The 19,649-nt window shown below is 34.3% G+C and overlaps 1 protein-coding gene across 4 annotated transcripts in view; it reads left to right on the forward strand.

Moving 5' to 3' along the window:
• Positions 1 to 19,649, forward strand: part of Eps15 (epidermal growth factor receptor pathway substrate 15) — a 141,131-nt gene that overhangs the window by 40,429 nt on the left and 81,053 nt on the right. For all 4 annotated transcript variants that reach the window (XM_074080161.1, XM_074080158.1, XM_074080159.1 and 1 more), the window contains 5 exons: positions 1,530 to 1,595; positions 2,677 to 2,802; positions 4,716 to 4,775; positions 18,141 to 18,230; positions 19,105 to 19,250. In XM_074080161.1, the coding sequence (XP_073936262.1) occupies positions 1,530 to 1,595; positions 2,677 to 2,802; positions 4,716 to 4,775; positions 18,141 to 18,230; positions 19,105 to 19,250 (488 nt within the window). The remainder of the gene's footprint in view (positions 1 to 1,529; positions 1,596 to 2,676; positions 2,803 to 4,715; positions 4,776 to 18,140; positions 18,231 to 19,104; positions 19,251 to 19,649) is intronic.

The following is a 19,649-nucleotide window of genomic DNA, read 5'->3' on the forward strand; positions in this document are numbered from 1 at the left end:
ATGTCTAAGTATAGGTAATGCCTATTTTTTCTTGAGTTGTTCTTTTTCTTATTGAAGTGTACAGGTTCTTTAAAAATTAGGAAATGAATTCTTTGTTTACATGAGTTGCAAGTTTGTCATTTGTCTTTTGGACTTAGTTATGATTTTTTCCTCATGAAAAAGTTTTTCATTTTAATGTAAGTAAATTGTCAAGGTAAACTTTTTTTTTTTTCACATTTAAGTTAGTACTGTTGTAGGTGAGTATGGATTCAAATTTATGTTTTTTAAGATAGCTCCCCCATAGACCTAATGCAGTGTATTAAATCTTTTCCTTATCAATTTGAAATGCCACCTCAATCATTAGCTAAATTGTCATATATATTTTGGTTTCTTTTTGGATTTTTCTGTTCTTACCTATTGATCTGTTTATCCATGTGCTGGTTTTATACTGTATTAATTATCATTATTTGATAAATGTTTTTATATACCATATAGCTAGTTGTCCTTGCCCAGCTCTTTTTTTCAGAAATTTAATGGCTCTTCTTGTTTTTATTTTATTATTCTTTAATTTTTTTTTGTTTTTGTTTTTGGTACTGGGGTTTGAACTCAGGGCCTACACCATGAGCCACTCCACCAGCCCTTTTTTGTGATAGTTTTTTTTGAGATGGGGCTCATGAACTATTTGCCCAGGACTGGCTTCAAACCAGCATCCTTCTGATCTCTGCCTCCTGAGTAACAGGTATTACAGGTGTGAGCCACTGGTGCCCAGTTAATTAATTAATTAATTAATTAATTTTTAACTTGGTCTCACATCTGCTAGGCAAGCCTTCTACCACTTGAGCCACTCCACCAGCCCTTATTATTTTATTTGGCACTGTGGATCAAACCCAGGGCTTTGCACCTGCTAGGCAACTGCTGTTTCACTAAGCAGCATACCAGTTCTTCTTGTTTTTAAACTTAATATTTTAGAAGTATTAAGATTTTTCTTCTTTTTTAAGCTGTACTTGTAGGGTTTAAACTTGAGCTTGCTAGGTAATCACTTTACTGCTTGAGCCACCACTCCAGCCCTAGAAGTATTAAGAACTTCAGTTTTGAGAATGTCTATACTTCTATGTTTAGGTGTGGAGTCAGAGGGTTAATATAGGGATTTATTGCCTAACTATATTATTGAAAAGATTTTTCAAATATATTCATCTATCTCTTTAGCCAGATAAACATAATTTCTTGGGCATGCTGTTAGTAGGTGTAGGTACTAGTAACTTAGAAATGCTAATTTTTGTTTAGTATTCAGATAGTTATATCTTGATCTCGATTGTAGTAGGGTTTCTTCTGTAATACATGATGTTGTTAGTGCTGTATAGTGATTTATGTGGCTAAGTAAAAATGTTTTTGTTTCAGTGGAAAATAGATGAAAGTCTAGTTAATGTAAAATTAGCTAAAGGCTTCAGTACTCAGCATTTTGTATGAATATATTTAAATCCAAAGACCACTTTTCTTCATTTCTTATTAATATGAAGATTTCAGCAGTTCATGTGCTGTTTACTTTTTAGCATGATACCAGTAGCCCTTTGCTGACCTGTGGAACCTCTGCAGCTGAGCTCCCATGGGCTGTAAAAGTAAGTAAACTTTGTAATTGTTCACTTCTCATTCCTGCTTTATTGCCACATGTATGTATCTTCTTCCCCTAATTCCAAAATATATTGCAATCTACATTAGATTTTCATATGTATGTTAAAGGACAGCAGGGGAAATGAAATACTGGTATTAGAAGTTGTTGAGGGATTTTTCAGCTCTGTAGTTTTTCATGTCATACAAGTAACTTTTAAGATTTTAGGAGATACATTATAATTGACAAGAAAAAGAAATCTTGCTTTTGGCAAATTATGATGTTTATTCCTATAGCAATGCTATTTATTTACTTAGCTATTTATTTATTGGCAGTACTAGGATTTGAACTCAGGGCCTTGTATTGGCAGTACTGGGGTTTGAACTGAGGGTCTTATGTTTGCCAGGCAGGCTCTCTACCACTTGAAGCACTCCCTTTTTGCTGTGGTTATTTTGTGAATAGGGTCTTGCATTTATGCCAAGAACAGCCTGGACTGAGATCCTCCTATTTATGCTTCCCATGTAGCTGGGATGACAGACATGTGTCACTGTGCCCAGCTTTTATTGATTGAGATGGCACTCGGGAACTTTTTGCCCAAGTTGGCTTCAAACTGTGTTTCTCCTTATCTCTGCCTCTGGAGTAGCTAGGATTATAGGTATGAGTCACTGTGCTTAGCTTATGATTTTTATTTTTAAAAATTCATATCTTTGAATTTGAAACATATATAGAACGTTATTAACACTGTGTTTTGATATAGAAGTTTCTTTTTTACTGTAGCTCTGTTTAAGTGAGAGTCAGACTACATGCTCTTCAGAAACCTTTTATCTCTGAAATCTTTTGACTGTAGCCAAACATAGAGAAACAAAGATATTGTTCCAACTGCAAGAGGAATAGAGGACACTAGACTCCTGAGTAGAGTTACTTTGAATTCATTATTTACTCTAATATATTTTGATGAAAGTCAAGGTGATTTTTAAATATGAGCTTTAAAAATATGTTGTGTATTCTTTGAGGGCTTGATTTTTATAACTGCAGTTAAATCTTTTTTACCATTATTTAACTTGTCATCTTTTTTAAATTTTATATTGTAGTCTGAAGACAAGGCCAAATATGATGCAATTTTTGATAGTTTAAGCCCAGTGGATGGATTTTTGTCTGGTGATAAAGTGAAACCAGTGTTGCTCAACTCTAAGTTACCTGTGGAGATCCTTGGAAGAGTAAGATACTAAATTTTAAATGTAATTTTTATGTAGTTTGACATGAAATTATTGTCAGTTTACATCTGGTTTTGGTTATTTCCTGTAAAATATGAGTGATTGAAATTAGTTATAGATATATCTATATCCTTATGTACTATACAATCTAATCTTCCAATTGCTTGACATTTTTTAGGGACCATCAGTGTTTTATGTCTGCCACCTCACCCATATATCGTGGGGTTTTTTGTAAAGAATAGTTTCATCTCTGAAATGGTAAATTCTGCTAGGGCTTCAATTTTTAACTTTTTAGATCCTTTTCCTGGATGTTTACAAGCTTTTAAGTTCCTTCATTTCACTAAGAGCTTTAAATCTCAGACTCCTCTACTTTCCCCTCTATCTTTTGTTACTCCAGGTTGTGTGGTGTGTGTGTGTGTTAACATAACTTGAAATTTACCATCTTAACCAATTTTAAATGTCCAGTTCAGTAGTCTTAAGTATATTCATACTACTGTGCAACCAGCACCACCATCTATTTCCATAACTTTTTTTAGCTTGTAAAACTGAAACTCTTTCCTCTTCCCAATCCCCCCAACCCCCCACCATTTTTGCAGTTACTTTCCTCCGTAGTTTTTTGGTCCATAGTTCCATATCTTTAGCTCCTTCTGCCACATTAGTCTTTATCTCTCCTGCCTGAAGAAATCATAAATTCTACTCTCTGACTTGAATTTTCTGTCTTTCTAGATCTTTTTTCTAGATTCTTGTAAGACTTTAACTCTGACTTCACTAAGAAGTCTGATTTTTCTAAAAATTCTATTTTGCATGAAGCCACTTATCTGCCTTTTCTTTCATGGCCTGTATTCATGATTATCAACTTCTGCTAGACTTCTCCTTTTGCCTGCCACTCTTATACTGTCTTCAAAGTGATTTCTCTCTACTTTTCCTTCATATTTCAAACCTTATCTACTCTCTTTAAACTTCTAGCTCTTGTTGCAGTACTGGGGTTTAAACTCGGGGCCTCATGTTTGATAGGCAGGTACTCTACTGCTTGAAGGGCACTCCCTTGTTTTTTGTGATGAGTTTTTTTTTGAGATAAGATTGGCATGCTGGCTTCAAACCAGGATCCTCCTGATCTTTGCCTCCCAAGTAGCTAGGATTACAGGTGTGAGCCACCAATACCTGGCTGATCCAGTTTTTTTTTTTTTAAATTACTTGCTTAAACAGGTGATATAGCGTCCAATCCTGGCTGCACTGCTTCTTAGTCATGTGACCTTGGGCAAAACATTAGAAAACAGTGTGTCATTTTTCTGATTTTTAAAATGAATATAATTTCCAGTTTATAGGGTTGTTAGGATTAAATGTGATAATGTATGTAATGAACTTAATACAGTGCTTGTTCCATATTCTTTTATTCTAGTTTCTGTGGTGATGGTTATGATCATGACCGCCTCCACGTTACTGCCAGTATTTTACTACTGCTACTGGATCAGTGTTACACATTAGGTGCTTAATACATATTGATTTAAAAAGCCATTTTCTAGTATTGTTTCCCACTATTCTCTATTTTGTGCTAAATTTGAAATTCCTAAACTATAACTAATTTTGTCATTTTATTACTTAAAATTAATCCTTGGTAGCTTCCCATTATAATTAAGATCAAGTCCAGACTCCTTTCAAGGAATTCAAGGACCAGGCATTTGCTTTCTTTATTATTGTATCTCACTAGTGCATTTTTTCTCCTTGTTCCCAAATAGCACATGAAATGAAAGAACAGGGAGGGGTGGATAAGGGAAAAGGTGGTAGGGAGTTAATTCAACTTTAATATATTGTAAGAACTTTGGTAAATGTCACAGTGTATTCACAGTGCATAATAAAAGATAAATAAATAAAAGAAATGAAAGAACATTGATCTTTCTCATTTCTGTTTTTTTTAGGTTTGGGAGTTGAGTGATATTGACCATGATGGAAAGCTTGACAGAGATGAATTTGCAGTTGTAAGTAACCTGATGTTCTTAAATTCCGAAACATCTTAATGGCTTTATAATTTGAAAATCTCCCTCCCCATACACAAACACACACACACACACACACACACGCACGCACACACGCACACACACTTATTTTTTTGGGAGACAGGGTATACTATATAGCTTAGGGTGGCTTAGAGCTTGCCATATAGCCCAGGCTGGCTTTGGTCTTGTCTCCTGCCTCCTAAATGCTAGAATTATTGGTGTGTACTACCATGCCCAGTGAAAATTTCTCCTTTTAATTCATTCTTAGAAGAAAATTGTATGACCATTAGATTGTTGGTATGAACATTTGTACCTAGAATTTATGGGTAAATAAATACTTTCAAATAAATGAATAACAGTATATATGTTTTGCGATCTTTTGTTTGACTTTAAGGTACTTAAGAAAAGATGCTTTGGTTAATGTGCCATAAAGGTTATGAGTGTTACTATCTTTTTTATCTGTCCTTGCCTTAATGTATCCAATTTTCACATTTATTTTATTAATAGGAAACATGAATAACATTTTAGTTTCATTTTAGTTAGTGAGGTAGAGAAGTTCTGTCATCTTTTCTGATTTAAAACTAATCTGAAAACATGTTAGTTTAGTTATTGGTAAATTGATTTCAGATAGGGTATTCATCTCCTTCTTAAAAGTTAGATAAAACTCTCCTGTGAAGTCATCAGTGGGACATTTCTAATCCCCCATTTACTCTTTTATTTGGAAATTGGTCTGCTCAAATTTTCTACCTCTGTTTTGCTAAGGAATTGTCTATTGACTTTCAGATTTGTCACAAATTTGCATTATTCTTTTAATATCTTCTTGGTCTCTGATTGTGTTCTTTTCTCATTCTAAATGTTTTTACTTTCATTTCCTCTTTTTTGTTGTTTGTTTAATCTATTGTCTAGTTTATTGATCTTTTGAAAGAAGTATCTTTTGGGTTTACTTATCCTATGTTTGGACTTTTTAAAAATCTTTTCCAGCTTTTATCTTAATGTATTCTTCTCAGTTTCTTTTCACTTACTTTATTTTTTTAAATTTTATTTTATCATTTTTACATTTACTTATGTATGTATACATTGTTTTGGCCACCTGCCCCCTTTTCATTTTTTATTACTTCTTTTTTTTTTTTCCCCGGCTGCACTGGGGTTTAAACTCATGCTTGCTAGGCAGTTGCCACTTCTTTTTAAAAAACTTCTTGAAATGATTTACGAGTTCTGTTGTTTCTTCTTTCACATTGAAATCATTTAAAAGTTATGTTTTCCTCTGAATATAGGTGTAAATGTATTCCATAGACAGTGCTACAAAGTGTTCTCCTTTTCTTTACTTTTTAGGTTAGTTTTTAGTTTTCTTTGACATTTAGTTAGGAATACATCTTCTGATTTCAAAGTAGTTAAGCTTGTCTTTTGTTACATAAGTATATACTTTCAACTTACTGAATTATGACTAATATTTGGGCTATAAAATCTCAAAGAAATTTATTATGGTTTTCTTTATTGCCAAGTTCACAACATTTTTATATACGTTCTGTAGATATGCCACCATTTCTGTTTGATGAATTCTAGACTTATATTAGACTCCTCTAAATCCATTATATTAGATTTGTTGAGTATGTCCTTTCTTTTCTTTTTTGATTCTTTCATAAATTTGATTCTTGTATTTTTCCCACAAGAACCAAATGAAATACAATACATATCACATTTTAAAAATGCAGAAGCAGAAACTTAATGTGACCTGAATTCACAGGTCACAGGTCCCTAGTCACTTTTGTCTTGATTCAAATGATTGGGAAATGGTTAATTCAGGTGATTGGGAAATGGTATGAGATACACTCATAATGGCAACAAAGTTTATTCCAGTGATATATCAGGGATTGATAACTTGATAAGGCAAACATTGACTTATCAATGTGCAGTGTTTTTGGGAAAGGTATATTAAAGAGATTTGGTAATGCTGTACTTTGAAACTTTGTCAACTCTGCATATAAATACTTTATACATGGTTTTGTGTTGAGAATATTGGTGTAAAATCTTTGTGTTGGTAAGACATTGAAGGATTTAAAAAATCATTTGTGTTAATATAGTTAGATGAAGAGTAATATTATTTTCATTTTCAAAACAGTAATATATTCTAAGGTAAGTGAAGAAACACTGTTTATATGTCCTGAAACCTTTTCTAGGCAACTTTTTTTTTTTTTTAAATAAAAATAAGTCTTTTTTTTTTTTTTTTTTTTTTCAGTGCTGGGGACCAAACTCAGGGCCTTGCACTTGCCAGGCAAGCGATTTTCCACTGAGCTAAACCCCAGCCCCCCAAAAATGAGTCTTTATTAGAGAAACAATGCAAGAATAATGAGCTGGGCACTCATTACAGGCTTATACATGTAATCCTAGCTACTCAGGGAGATAGAGATCAGGAGGATCATGATTTGAGGCTAGCCTGGGCAAATAGTTCAAAAGATCCTATCTGGAAAATATGCAACACAAAAAAGGGTTGGTGGAGTGGCTGAAATTATAGAGCGCCTGCTTAGCAAGTGTGAAGACCTGATTTCAAACCCTACTACTGCCAAAACAAAATAAAAAGGATAATAACATATTTGTAAGAAATTACTAATTTAATTTTTATTTTAAATAATAAATACTCCTGTATTTTCTTTTAGACTACTAGTTAACCATTTGCCACATTTGCTTTTTCTCTATGTATATTCAAAATTTTTTCCAACTTTAAATTCTAACTTGTATGATTTTATATACAACTTCTCCTATTCCTTTTTTGTTTGAATTACCTGATATTTCTGTTTATTGTGTATCTCTTGAAAATGGCACTTTCATGTTTAGAATGTAGGGTTTTTATTTTTATTTATTTTGTAGCACTGAGGTTTGAACTGAGAATCTCACGCTTGCTAGACATGCGCTCTTAGCACTTAAGCCACTCTGCCAGCCCCTAGGTTTTTTTTTTTTTCTTTTTTCTTTTTAGATAGAATTTCGTGAACTGTTTGCCCAGTGCTGGCTTCTAACTGCAATCCTCCTGATCTCTGCCTCCTGAGTAGCTAGGATTACAGGCATGAACCACCGGTGCCTAGCTTATTTTTAATGTTTTACGTAATTTAACAGTTATGTTTTTATGCATGTATTGATTTTATTTTCACTTCTGCATCTATTTATTTTCCCTTTATTTCTGTTCCTTATTACTGATTAAGTTGATTCATCTATCCCTTTACTCTTGCTAAGAATTCTATTACAATGTCCTGTACCACTAATAGTATGCTTTTTTCCTCTACTCAAACTTATCACATTCAGTATTTCAAAACAAGATTGTTAACCCTCACTCTCGTGAATTGAGACCTTTTGATTTATTTTATTTCTCTTTTTTCTCCTTATCTCCCAACTTCAGAAGATTTTAGAACATTTTATGCAATTTGAATTCTAGATTCTTCTTAATTAGTTTATTTCTTCGAGTTCTAGAATTTTTGCAGCAGATTTGTTCAGTATTAGAGGAGTTTTACTAGTATTTTTTCACCTTTACTTTCATGAAAAAACATTTATACTATTTTTTTTTTGTTTTTGTTTTTGTTTTAAGATGGATCTTGCTATATTGTTTAAGTTGCCCTTGAACTGCTGGTCTCAAGCAATCCTCCTACCTCAGCCTTCTGATTAGCTGGGACTACAGACATCTGTCACTATACCCAGCTCTGCACAAATTTTTAAAATTATAATTACTGTAATATAGCCAGTACAACTAAAACTATAAGACTTGCCCTTACTTATTTATAAACATTAGTATTTTTTAAATGAATTTGAAGAGTTGGTCTCACTTTTCTTTGAAAATTGAAAGAATTTAAAAGAATACTTTTCCACTGGTGAAATAACTAAGACCTGAACGTTTTAAATTATCTTCCTAAATAATGAATTGTCAAGCTAATGTATTTCCTCATATGATTAGTCCTTTTGGGCTGTAGTTTATACTCTGCACAGTTTTGGTTTGTTGAAGTATAAAATAGGTCCCCATCCCACCGCACCCTCACCCCAAGCATATCTTTTTTTTTGTGGTATTATTGGAGTTTGAACTCAGAACCTTTTGCTTACTAGGCAGGCATTCTACCATTTGATCCTTGTTCCCAGCTCCTTATTTTACTAATTAATCAAAACTTGAAATAACATTAAGAATTTTTATGCTTGCTGGGCATTGTGGCATATGCCTGTGAAACCTAACACTGGGGAGGCTACAGGCAAGAGGATTGAAAGTTCAAGGCAAGCCTGGACTAAATAGTGAGACCCTGTCTGCAAAAAAAATTTAAAAACTTAACTCATTTCCTCTGGAATTAAAAATGAAGTTAATGAATGATCCTAACTTGGTGTTGAATGATAATACAGATTTTTTTTTTCGTTTTTTAGAGATAACATTTCACTGATAAGCCAAAATTTGATTGAGCCTGAAATTTTATGTTCTGGACTTAACTTTAAAATTCATTATCTGTTTTTTTCTTTTATAGCATTAAGTGGGAATTTTGGTTTAATTTTTTCATTTGTTGGAATCAATGAAGTTAGAGTCTAACTTGTGGCACTTCTGTTGCCATGTGAGCCTTTCATGAATGGCCGTATATTTTTCAAATGTAAATGTCTTTTCATATTCTCTGAAACCAAAAGTTTAACTACAAATCCAGAATCTAGAGTACCTTTGAGCATTTTTTTAAAGTGAATTTGTAAAAGTCAGACTATGTCACGGTATGGGTTTTCTAGACACAACTAAAATGACTTTAAAAACTCTTGTGTGTGTATACACATACACACAAATATAGACTTTATAAGTTACATCTATCACTTTGAATGTGGACTTTTAAAAACACCTATGACTGTGTATCATTACTTATTGATAAATAATCTGATTAGAGTGTAAAGATATTAGAACTATATCTTCCTGGCTTTTGCTTCAGACTCATTTACCTTAGCAAAGTTTCTGATTGAATATTAAGGGGGCATTTTGCAGAAGTGTCAAATTTTTCTTTCTGGTATGAGTTTGAAAACTCAAAATATATATAAAATTATGCTATTGCCATTAAATGAAAGAAATGAGTAAAAATCATAATTATTGCTGTCTTTATGGAGTGAGTTCTACAAGTGTGTAGTCCTAGCCTGTGAAATAGTATAATTAGCAGTAAAAGTGCTGCCTTTTATATTTAATTGGAAGGCTTGTAAATGTTGTAATCTAGTATTTGGTGACTGAGCTTATACTGTGCTTTCTTACAGATTTTTGGAATTTGATAAGACTTTTTACAAATTCAAAAAATTAGCTCCTATAAGCAGAGTAGTTGGTGGCAGAGCCAGGGATAAACCTGAAGCTTTCTAGAGTCATACTCTATAAACTTTAAATTTTGGAAAGATTTTAGATTTACAGAAATGTTACAGAGATAGTTCAGAGAGTTTTCCCAGTATTCCTTACTGTTTTCTCTTGTTACATTACTATGATACATTTATCAATACTAAGAAACTAACATTGATAAATTGCTACTAAACTTGAGATTTTTGAGTTTCACCAGTTTTCCCTTCTGTCTCAGGATCTATTCTAGGGTATCACATTGAACTTACTTGCCATGTCTTTTTAGTTTCTCTGGTCTAAGACAATTTGTCAGTCTTGCCTTGTTTGTTATGACCTTGATGTTTTTGAGTAATACTGGCTAACTGTTCTGACTGTCTTTCAATTTAGGCATGTCTTATATTTTCCTCACGATTACCTTTTCTTATACCCCACTAGAGGTATGAATTTTTTCAAGAATATCAAAGAGTTGAAATGCCTTTGCCATCAAATATCAGAGGGTTACATGATATCAGAGGGTAAGCTGATATCCATATGACATCACTGGTGATGTCAATGTTAGTTGAGCTAGTGTTTGCCAGATTTCTCCCCTGAAAAATCACTTTTTTCCTTTTCTTACCCTGTTCTTTGAGAGTCTAGACTCGTGTCTTTCTATTGTTTTTTTTCCATTCTTTCTAAGTTTTCATTTTTCTGGCGGGTAAATTTTTAGATTGATAGTTGTTTAACTTTTTGTCAGTGACAAAATGGGTCCTTATTTTGGGAGGAGTTTTTAGTACTTGGAGATTTATAAAGAGGCTATACTTCATGTATCACATTTTATGAAATTAACTTCTTTTTTTGTGGTTCTAGGGATTGAACATAGGGCCTTGCATATGACAGATACAAGCTCTACTAGTAAGCTGTACTCCAAACCCTGAAATTAATTTTTTATGTATGTACTGCTTCTGTTGTGTTGTAAAAATGAAGGATCTTTCTACTTTGGTATTACTTGCATCTAGCACAGTGCCTGGTGGCCAAATATTTTTCAGTAAATGTTTTGTTGAACTAAATTGATGAAGAAATCTACTACTTAGAAGACACAAGAATTGTTTGATGTTTTCATCCCAGATTGTTATTTTAAGAAATTAAAACGAGTTGCCAACTGTTTTGAGTAGACCAATGAGCAAGTAGAACTTCTAAGAAAACTTCTAAAAATATAGTTTCTCTTTAGCACCCTCAGTAACACCTGAGAACCCATTAGAAAACACAAATCTACAGGCCTTGCTCCAGACCTAGTGAGTTGGAAACTGGGCAGAATATAGGAATCTGCAGTTTAAAAGCCCCCCCAGTTTATTCTAATGGCCACTAAAATTTGAGTAATATTGCTTTGAAACACAGGGTAGGAATCAGCTGCTGGTGATTGATTATAGCAGTAAAACTATCCTTTCTTCCTTTACTATCTCTGAGTAAAGTTTAAGTTTATTTTAATTCTTTTATTTTGAAATCACCAAGAAATATTCTAAATGCTTCTTAGTTTAGTGTCTGTCTCTACCTGTACAAATGCATTTGCTAGTACATTTCAGTTTGAAAACTAGTTACTAGATTTGAGGGCAGGGATGCTGGGATCGCAGAGGTCCTTAACCCAAAAGGGCTCAGGGCAGGAATGAATGACAAGACAAGACACATATCGAGAGGGCCAGCAGGCTGATGACCAACTGGCAAATTTTATTTTTTTCAGCCAGTTTTATACAAAAGAGGAAGAGACTTAAACATCAAAAACACTCTGACCTAGTTACAGCCTTTCTGTGTTTTTCACCCTGCATTCTTACTGCCAGTGTCCTTGACTAAGTATAAACTCCTTTTTAGTCAGGGGAAACCATAGCGTTCCTTCCCACCATGATAGAGGCATGGTGCACCTGCAGATTCTGACCTTGTCAGAATGCTGCTAAGCCACAGCAACCTTGTCAGACTGGCTTTTGGTTCCCAAGACGGGGGTGTGAGTGCAGTGCATCATTTGATTTAATTGCTGTTTTTTTTTTTTTTTCCCCCATGGCAGACTTTGGATAAAACGAAGGACAGCGTAATGAAACGAACAAAATCACAACCTAACAATATCAAAAGCATTATGTTCACTTCTAATGTTTTATTTGCTGAACAAAATTTTGACTTTAGTTTTGTCAGTGAAACTAATTTCAAGATACACAAAATTAATATGTTTAAACTTTAAAAATGTGTTGTCTGTTGACAGCAGATGGCTGACATTACTTCTTTTGTTTAGTGTCCACTTTTCCAGGAAATGACTTCCATCTGCAGCACGAGGAGTGCTGACCTTTATGTGTGTGCTAGTCATTTCTCTTAGCAAAGTGCCAATATAGTATTACATATATTGTGGACTTGTGAAAGTATGTGCTAGCCAGGTTGTTTTCATTCTGGAGTTTCAAATTTTGGGAGATAAAAAAGTTTGTGTGTTTCTAAATTTAACATTAAAGCCTTCTTAGTTGGCTAGTGTATGGAGAGAGAATTCTTGGTTTGGGTTAAATAATTAAATTTTGGTCATTGGACACACGGCACCAGAATCACCTAGGAATTTGTTAGAAATGCATATTCTTCCACCCAGTCCCACCCTTACCAGTTGCACAATTCTGAGTGCAGAGCTATCAAGCTGTCAAGGTTTGATACCAGCTAAAATCTGGGTACCCATGGGTTAAGGTTGAGCTTTATTGGTTGTAAAGGACAGCATGATATTGAAAAATCATATATATGCTACTAATAATGCTGATCAAATCTTGATAAAGCAAGAGCATTAGCCAGAAGATCTTGGTTTAAGCCTCAGTTTCTTAATTTATAAAATATTAGTAATCATAGCAATCTTGGGTCACTGTAGTTGTATTGGGTACTTAATAACTGTTGCTTGAAAGCTCCACGTAACTTAGAATCAGAAGCAAATTTCCTCTTTGGAGAATTAATAATTTTCAGTGGAAGAAAAGACCAAGAAGAAATATGCAAGCTTTCTTCCAGTTGCTGCTAGAATCTTTCTAGAGGTTTCAAATTACTTTGAGTTATTTCATATGGTTAAAGATAGTCATGGAAACGCCCTCCTTCTTTAAAAAAATTTATTTATTTATTTATTGAAGACATGGAAACTTTCCATCTTCTGAAAGTTTCGAAGCTGCCTCGCATCTTTTTTTTTTTTTTTTTTTCATTTTTCTTTTATTATTCATATGTGCATACAAGGCTTGGTTTATTTCTCCCCCCTGCCCCCACCCCCTCCCTTACCACCCACTCCACCCCCTCCCGCTCCCCCCCTCAATACCCAGCAGAAACTATTTTGCCCTTATCTCTAATTTTGTTGTAGAGAGAGTATAAGCAATAATAGGAAGGAACAAGGGGTTTTGCTGGTTGAGATAAGGATAGCTATACAGGGCATTGACTCACATTGATTTCCTGTGCATGGGTGTTACCTTCTAGGTTAATTCTTTTTAATCTAACCTTTTCTCTAGTTCCTGGTCCCCTTTTCCTATTGGCCTCAGTTGCTTTAAGGTATCTGCTTTAGTTTCTTTGCATTAAGGGCAACAAATGCTAGCTAGTTTTTTAGGTGTCTTACCTATCCTCACCCCTCCCTTGTGTGCTCTCGCTTTTATCATGTGCTCATAGTCCAATCCCCTTGTTGTGTTTGCCCTTGATCTAATGTCCACATATGAGGGAGAACATACGATTTTTGGTCTTTTGAGCCAGGCTAACCTCACTCAGAATGATGTTCTCCAATTCTATCCATTTACCAGCGAATGATAACATTTCGTTCTTCTTCATGGCTGCATAAAATTCCATTGTGTATAGATACCACATTTTCTTAATCCATTCGTCAGTGCTGGGGCATCTTGGCTGTTTCCATAACTTGGCTATTGTGAATAGTGCTGCAATAAACATGGATGTGCAGGTGCCTCTGGAGTAACAGTCTTTTGGGTATATCCCCAAGAGTGGTATTGCTGGATCAAATGGTAGATCGATGTCCAGCTTTTTAAGTAGCCTCCAAATTTTTTTCCAGAGTAGTTGTACTAGTCTACATTCCCACCAACAGTGTAAGAGGGTTCCTTTTTCCCCGCATCCTCGCCAACACCTGTTGGTGGTGGTGTTGCTGATGATGGCTATTCTAACAGGGGTGAGGTGGAATCTTAGTGTGGTTTTAATTTGCATTTCCTTTATTGCTAGAGATGGTGAGCATTTTTTCATGTGTTTTCTGGCCATTTGAATTTCTTCTTTTGAGAAAGTTCTGTTTAGTTCACATGCCCATTTCTTTATTGGTTCATTAGTTTTGGGAGAATTTAGTTTTTTAAGTTCCCTGTATATTCTGGTTATCAGTCCTTTGTCTGATGTATAATTGGCAAATATTTTCTCCCACTCTGTGGGTGTTCTCTTCAGTTTAGAGACCATTTCTTTTGATGAACAGAAGCTTTTTAGTTTTATGAGGTCCCATTTATCTATGCTATCTCTTAGTTGCTGTGCTGCTGGGGTTTCATTGAGAAAGTTCTTACCTATACCTACTAACTCCAGAGTATTTCCTACTCTTTCTTGTATCAACTTAAGAGTTTGGGGTCTGATATTAAGATCCTTGATCCATTTTGAGTTAATCTTGGTATAGGGTGATATACATGGATCTAGTTTCAGTTTTTTGCAGACTGCTAACCAGTTTTCCCAGCAGTTTTTGTTGAAGAGGCTGCTATTTCTCCATCGTATATTTTTAGCTCCTTTGTCAAAGATAAGTTGCTTATAGTTATGTGGCTTCATATCTGGATCCTCTATTCTGTTCCACTGGTCTTCATGTCTGTTTTTGTGCCAGTACCATGCTGTTTTTATTATTATTGCTTTGTAATATAGTTTGAAGTCAGGTATTGTGATACCTCCTGCATTGTTCTTTTGACTGAGTATTGCCTTGGCTATTCGTGGCCTCTTGTGTTTCCATATAAATTTAACAGTAGATTTTTCAATCTCTTTGATGAATGTCATTGGAATTTTGATGGGAATTGCATTAAACATGTAGATTACTTTTGGGAGTATCGACATTTTTACTATGTTGATTCTACCAATCCATGAGCATGGGAGATCTCTCCACTTTCTATAGTCTTCCTCAATCTCTTTCTTCAGAAGTGTATAGTTTTCCTTATAGAGGTCTTTCACATCTTTTGTTAGGTTTACACCTAGGTATTTGATTTTTTTTGAGGCTATTGTAAATGGAATTGTTTTTATACATTCTTTTTCCGTTTGCTCATTGTTAGTGTATAGAAATGCTAATGATTTTTCTATGTTGATTTTATATCCTGCTAACTTGCTATAGCTATTGATGATGTCTAGAAGCTTCTGAATAGAGTTTTTTGGGTCTTTAAGGTATAGGATCATGTCGTCTGCAAATAGGGATATTTTGACAGTTTCTTTACCTATTTGTATTCCTTTTATTCCTTCTTCTTGCCTAATTGCTCTGGCTAGGAATTCCAGTACTATGTTGAATAGAAGCGGAGATAGTGGGCATCCTTGTCTGGTTCCTGATTTTAGAGGGAATGGTTTTAATTTTTCTCCGTTAAGTATAATGCTGGCTGTAGGTTTGTCATATATACTGCCTCGCATCTTTTAAAACAGAAAGGTTGCATCCAGGGACAGTCTATAGGCAGGTTGTTCCACTTTGTACAAGTGCTTTAACTATTTGCTAGTTAAAAATATTTTAAAATAGTTAATACAGTCTCATGGTTCTGAAATTAGTATAAGAAGGCATTTAGTGAAAAAAATCTCAGTTCCATCCCTGCCTTCAACTGCTCCAATTATCCCTATGCTATAATCAGCCACTTTTCTTAGTTTCTGGTTTATCATCCTAGAATTTCTTAATCCAAATGTAATCAGAAGATAACATACTATGCACACTGTTTAACACTGTACTTTTTCATGTTTATCAGTGTATCTTGAATTCTTGGATTTCTTGCTTTTCACATAGAATACTATATGATTTTTTTTTCCTGGTCTGTTTTATTAGTGACTACTTTATGTACAACTAACTGCGTCCAATTTAAGTACATAACTTGATGAATTTTGATAGTTACATACCTGTGAAGGCACATTCACAGTTAAAAGTACAAAATGCTTCCCTATTTTATTGCTTCATAGTATTTTATTGTATGGATATACCACAATTTTTTAAGCTAGTCTTTTGTTGATGGATTCTTGAGTACTGATACAAACAGTGCCACAGTTATAGTCATTTTTATGCAGAATTTCATATTTAGGCAGATAAATTTAAGGATAGGTTCCCAAATGTGAGGTAGCTGAGCCAGTGGGAAAATAGATTCACAATTTGGTAGATGTTCCCAATTTACCCTTCTTAGGGATGCTCTGTAGAGGAAAAGCAGTTTTCCCTTTTAAATTCTTGGCTGGGATCCTTGTAAGAAATGACAGATTCACAGGAGGTAAACAAATTTATTAACGTGTATTTCACATATACATGGGAGACAATTCAGGGAAAGAGAACTCGCTAAGTGGCTTTGGACTTAAGCTTGTATAGCATCTTAAAGTTTGTTATGTAGGTTCTCCTATGTGCCATGTCCAGGCTGGTAAAGATTCTAAAGTTAGCTGCTGGTAGTAACTCACACCTGTAATCCAAGCTCCTTAGAGGCTGAGGCAGGAGGATTTCAAGTTCTGTGTACATAGCTAGAGCTTATCTAAAAAAAAAAAAGTTGAAAGTTGTTTGGGGAAAGAACTTTTGTCCTTTCTTCTAGAGGAGGAGGGACCTTTGTGAATTTATATTCTGCTTTTAGGTAAATAGTGGGAGGGCAAAGAGCTTTTCTTGTATATGCTGTTTTTCAGTTGCCTTTAGCTCAAAATGTTTATATTGAAGTGGCATTTTCAGGGATGGCATATTCTGTTACCCCTCAGTGCCATCTAGCAATATATGACACTGCCTGTTTCACTATAGTTTAGCTAACAAAGTACATTATAAAACTTTGGATTTTTACAGTAGAAAATGATATTTCAGTATAATTTTAACTTGTCGTTTTCTTTCTTTTTTGACCATACTGGGATTTGAACTCAGGTGCTCTCCCATCTGAGCCATGCCCCTGGCCCTTTTTTGCCTTAGTCATTTTTTAGGTAAGGTCTCATGTTTTTTGCCTTGGTCTGGCCTCAGACCGAGATCTTCCTACCTATATGTCTCATTTAGCTGGAATTACAAATATGAACTACCATGCCTAGCTTTATTGAAGTGGGCTCTCACTAACATTTTACTGGGGCTGGCCTCAAACTACAGTCCTTCTTGCCTCTGCTTTCTGAGTAGCTGGAATTACAGGCATGAGCCACTACATTCAGCCCTTGTAGTTTTCTTAAGACTGAAATTGACTATTATTTTTTGAATATTTTTTTTAATGTTGAAGGATGGGCCATTTATAGTATCTACTTTTCTGTAAAGTATCTGTTCATATTTTTTGTTCATTTTTCTATTGGACTTAGGTTTATCTTGTGTTAGTTTCTACAAACACTCTATGTATAAGGGAAATTATTACTCTGCAGATAGCATTTTCACTAAAAATTGTTATTTGTCTTTATCATTGCAAGAACTTCAAGGGTTTTCTTAGGTTTTTTTGTACTCAGAATGTTTTCTTAAAATTACTTCACTTGAGTTCTTTGTTTTTCTTCCTCCTTTGTATTATTCCTTCCTCTTTTTTCCTGTCTTTCCTCCAACCTAATTTCTTTTCTTTCTTCTTTCATTTTTGTAGAATTAAACCCAGGGCATGCTACGCAAGCACTCTACCACTTGACCCATTCCCCTCACTCCCCTTTTTGTTTATATTTTGGTTTTTGAGATAGAGTCTTGCTAACTTTGTCTAGACTTGTCTTAAACTCATGATCCTCCTGCCTCTGCCTTGTGAGTAGCTGGGATTACATACCTGGCCTGCCTAACCTAATTTCTTAAAAAAAGGATTTGAGACAGTTTGAAGTTTATTTATTGTTGAATTTGTTAATTCAATGGGTGAATGTTGTTAAATGATTTTAATATACGTGATCCTGATTCATCTGTTTTGAAGGCTATGTTTTTGGTATACTGTGCACTGGAGAAAGAACCTGTACCAATGTCCTTGCCTCCAGCTTTGGTGCCACCTTCTAAGAGAAAAACGGTCAGTATATCAAGCTCTATGCAGTTAGTCCCTTCTTCAACATCAGCCAAGGAATCTTTCCACTCCTTACCACCTGCAGGCATTTTACCTACCAAAGCACCATTAAGAGAGGTATAGATTTATCAGGATTAAAGGATTATTTTTTAGCAAAGTGCATGACATTTGAAAACTTAATAAAGATAGGAGGAGCAATCAAAGGGATCAAAGATATATCGCTCCCTCTGATTGGACTAACATACATTCATTTGCATTGCCTTAGGTCAAATGGATGTTGTATTCACTTTGCCATGATCTACCTGGAATTAAAATTAGAGATGGAAGATGCTACATGCTAACATTGCATGCTTGCCCTGGCATAGTTAATACTTGTTTTTGTATAATCTTTAGCTAATTCTCCATTCTTTGAGATAAAATTATCCAATTCTGGTTGATCCATGGCCTTTTTTTCCTCTGATCTGCTTCTTGTCGGCAAAATAATGATAGCGTGTTCAAATTGTCCAGTTTGGCTGTAGCTAAGAATACTGGATAAAATGATAGAAAATGAAAATTAAGAATTATCTGAATATTTTGTTTGTACATACTTTCCCAGTTACCTGTATTAATGTAGGAATTTATAGACCTGTTTGAATTACTCATTATTCAAAGACAAAAAGTAAAATTGGCATTGATCAACATAGTCCCACCTAACCTGTATTTTTGTTATTTTCTCTTTACCACAATATTTTGGTTGCAGTATGAGCAGGTGATACACTGTCATTGTAGTTTTTGTAGTAGACCTGTTCAGAATTTGTGGTAGATACTTCAAAAGTAAAGGAGTGACACTTCAAAGTTGGTTTCATTTTGGCAGAAATACTGTTTTTTTTCCCCTCTCTAGTGGGTTGTGTCCCCTGCAGAAAAAGCTAAGTATGATGAAATCTTCCTGAAAACAGATAAAGATATGGATGGATTTGTGTCTGGAATGGAGGTCCGTGAAATTTTCCTGAAAACAGGCTTACCTTCTACCTTACTAGCCCACATTTGGTAAGACTATTTAAATTGATTAAAAAAAAAAACCACAGTTTTATATCAACTCTTTAAGTCATTTTTATGACTGGAGTATTTTAGAATTCTTTATAGAGAAATTGAAATCTGAAGAGTTCTTTTGGGTAATAGATAAAAAAACTTGAGAGTAGGTACATGAAGTTTTAGAAGACTGACGGTATCAATCATTATTAGAATGTTAAAATGCAGTATCTGTTTATATCAATTTAACTTAACATTTTAAGGGAGACTACAAATATCAAAAATTTAAACAATATAAGAAGGAACAGTATCTTTAAGGCATACTTACATAATTCTGCAGAGGATATGTATACTTTTATACCTTTACATAACACACTTAAAAAAGACAACCCTTAGTAATGTTAATGAATTTTGCAT

The sequence above is a fragment of the Castor canadensis genome, chromosome 7, assembly GCF_047511655.1.
Source record: "Castor canadensis chromosome 7, mCasCan1.hap1v2, whole genome shotgun sequence".
Lineage (NCBI taxonomy): Eukaryota > Metazoa > Chordata > Mammalia > Rodentia > Castoridae > Castor > Castor canadensis.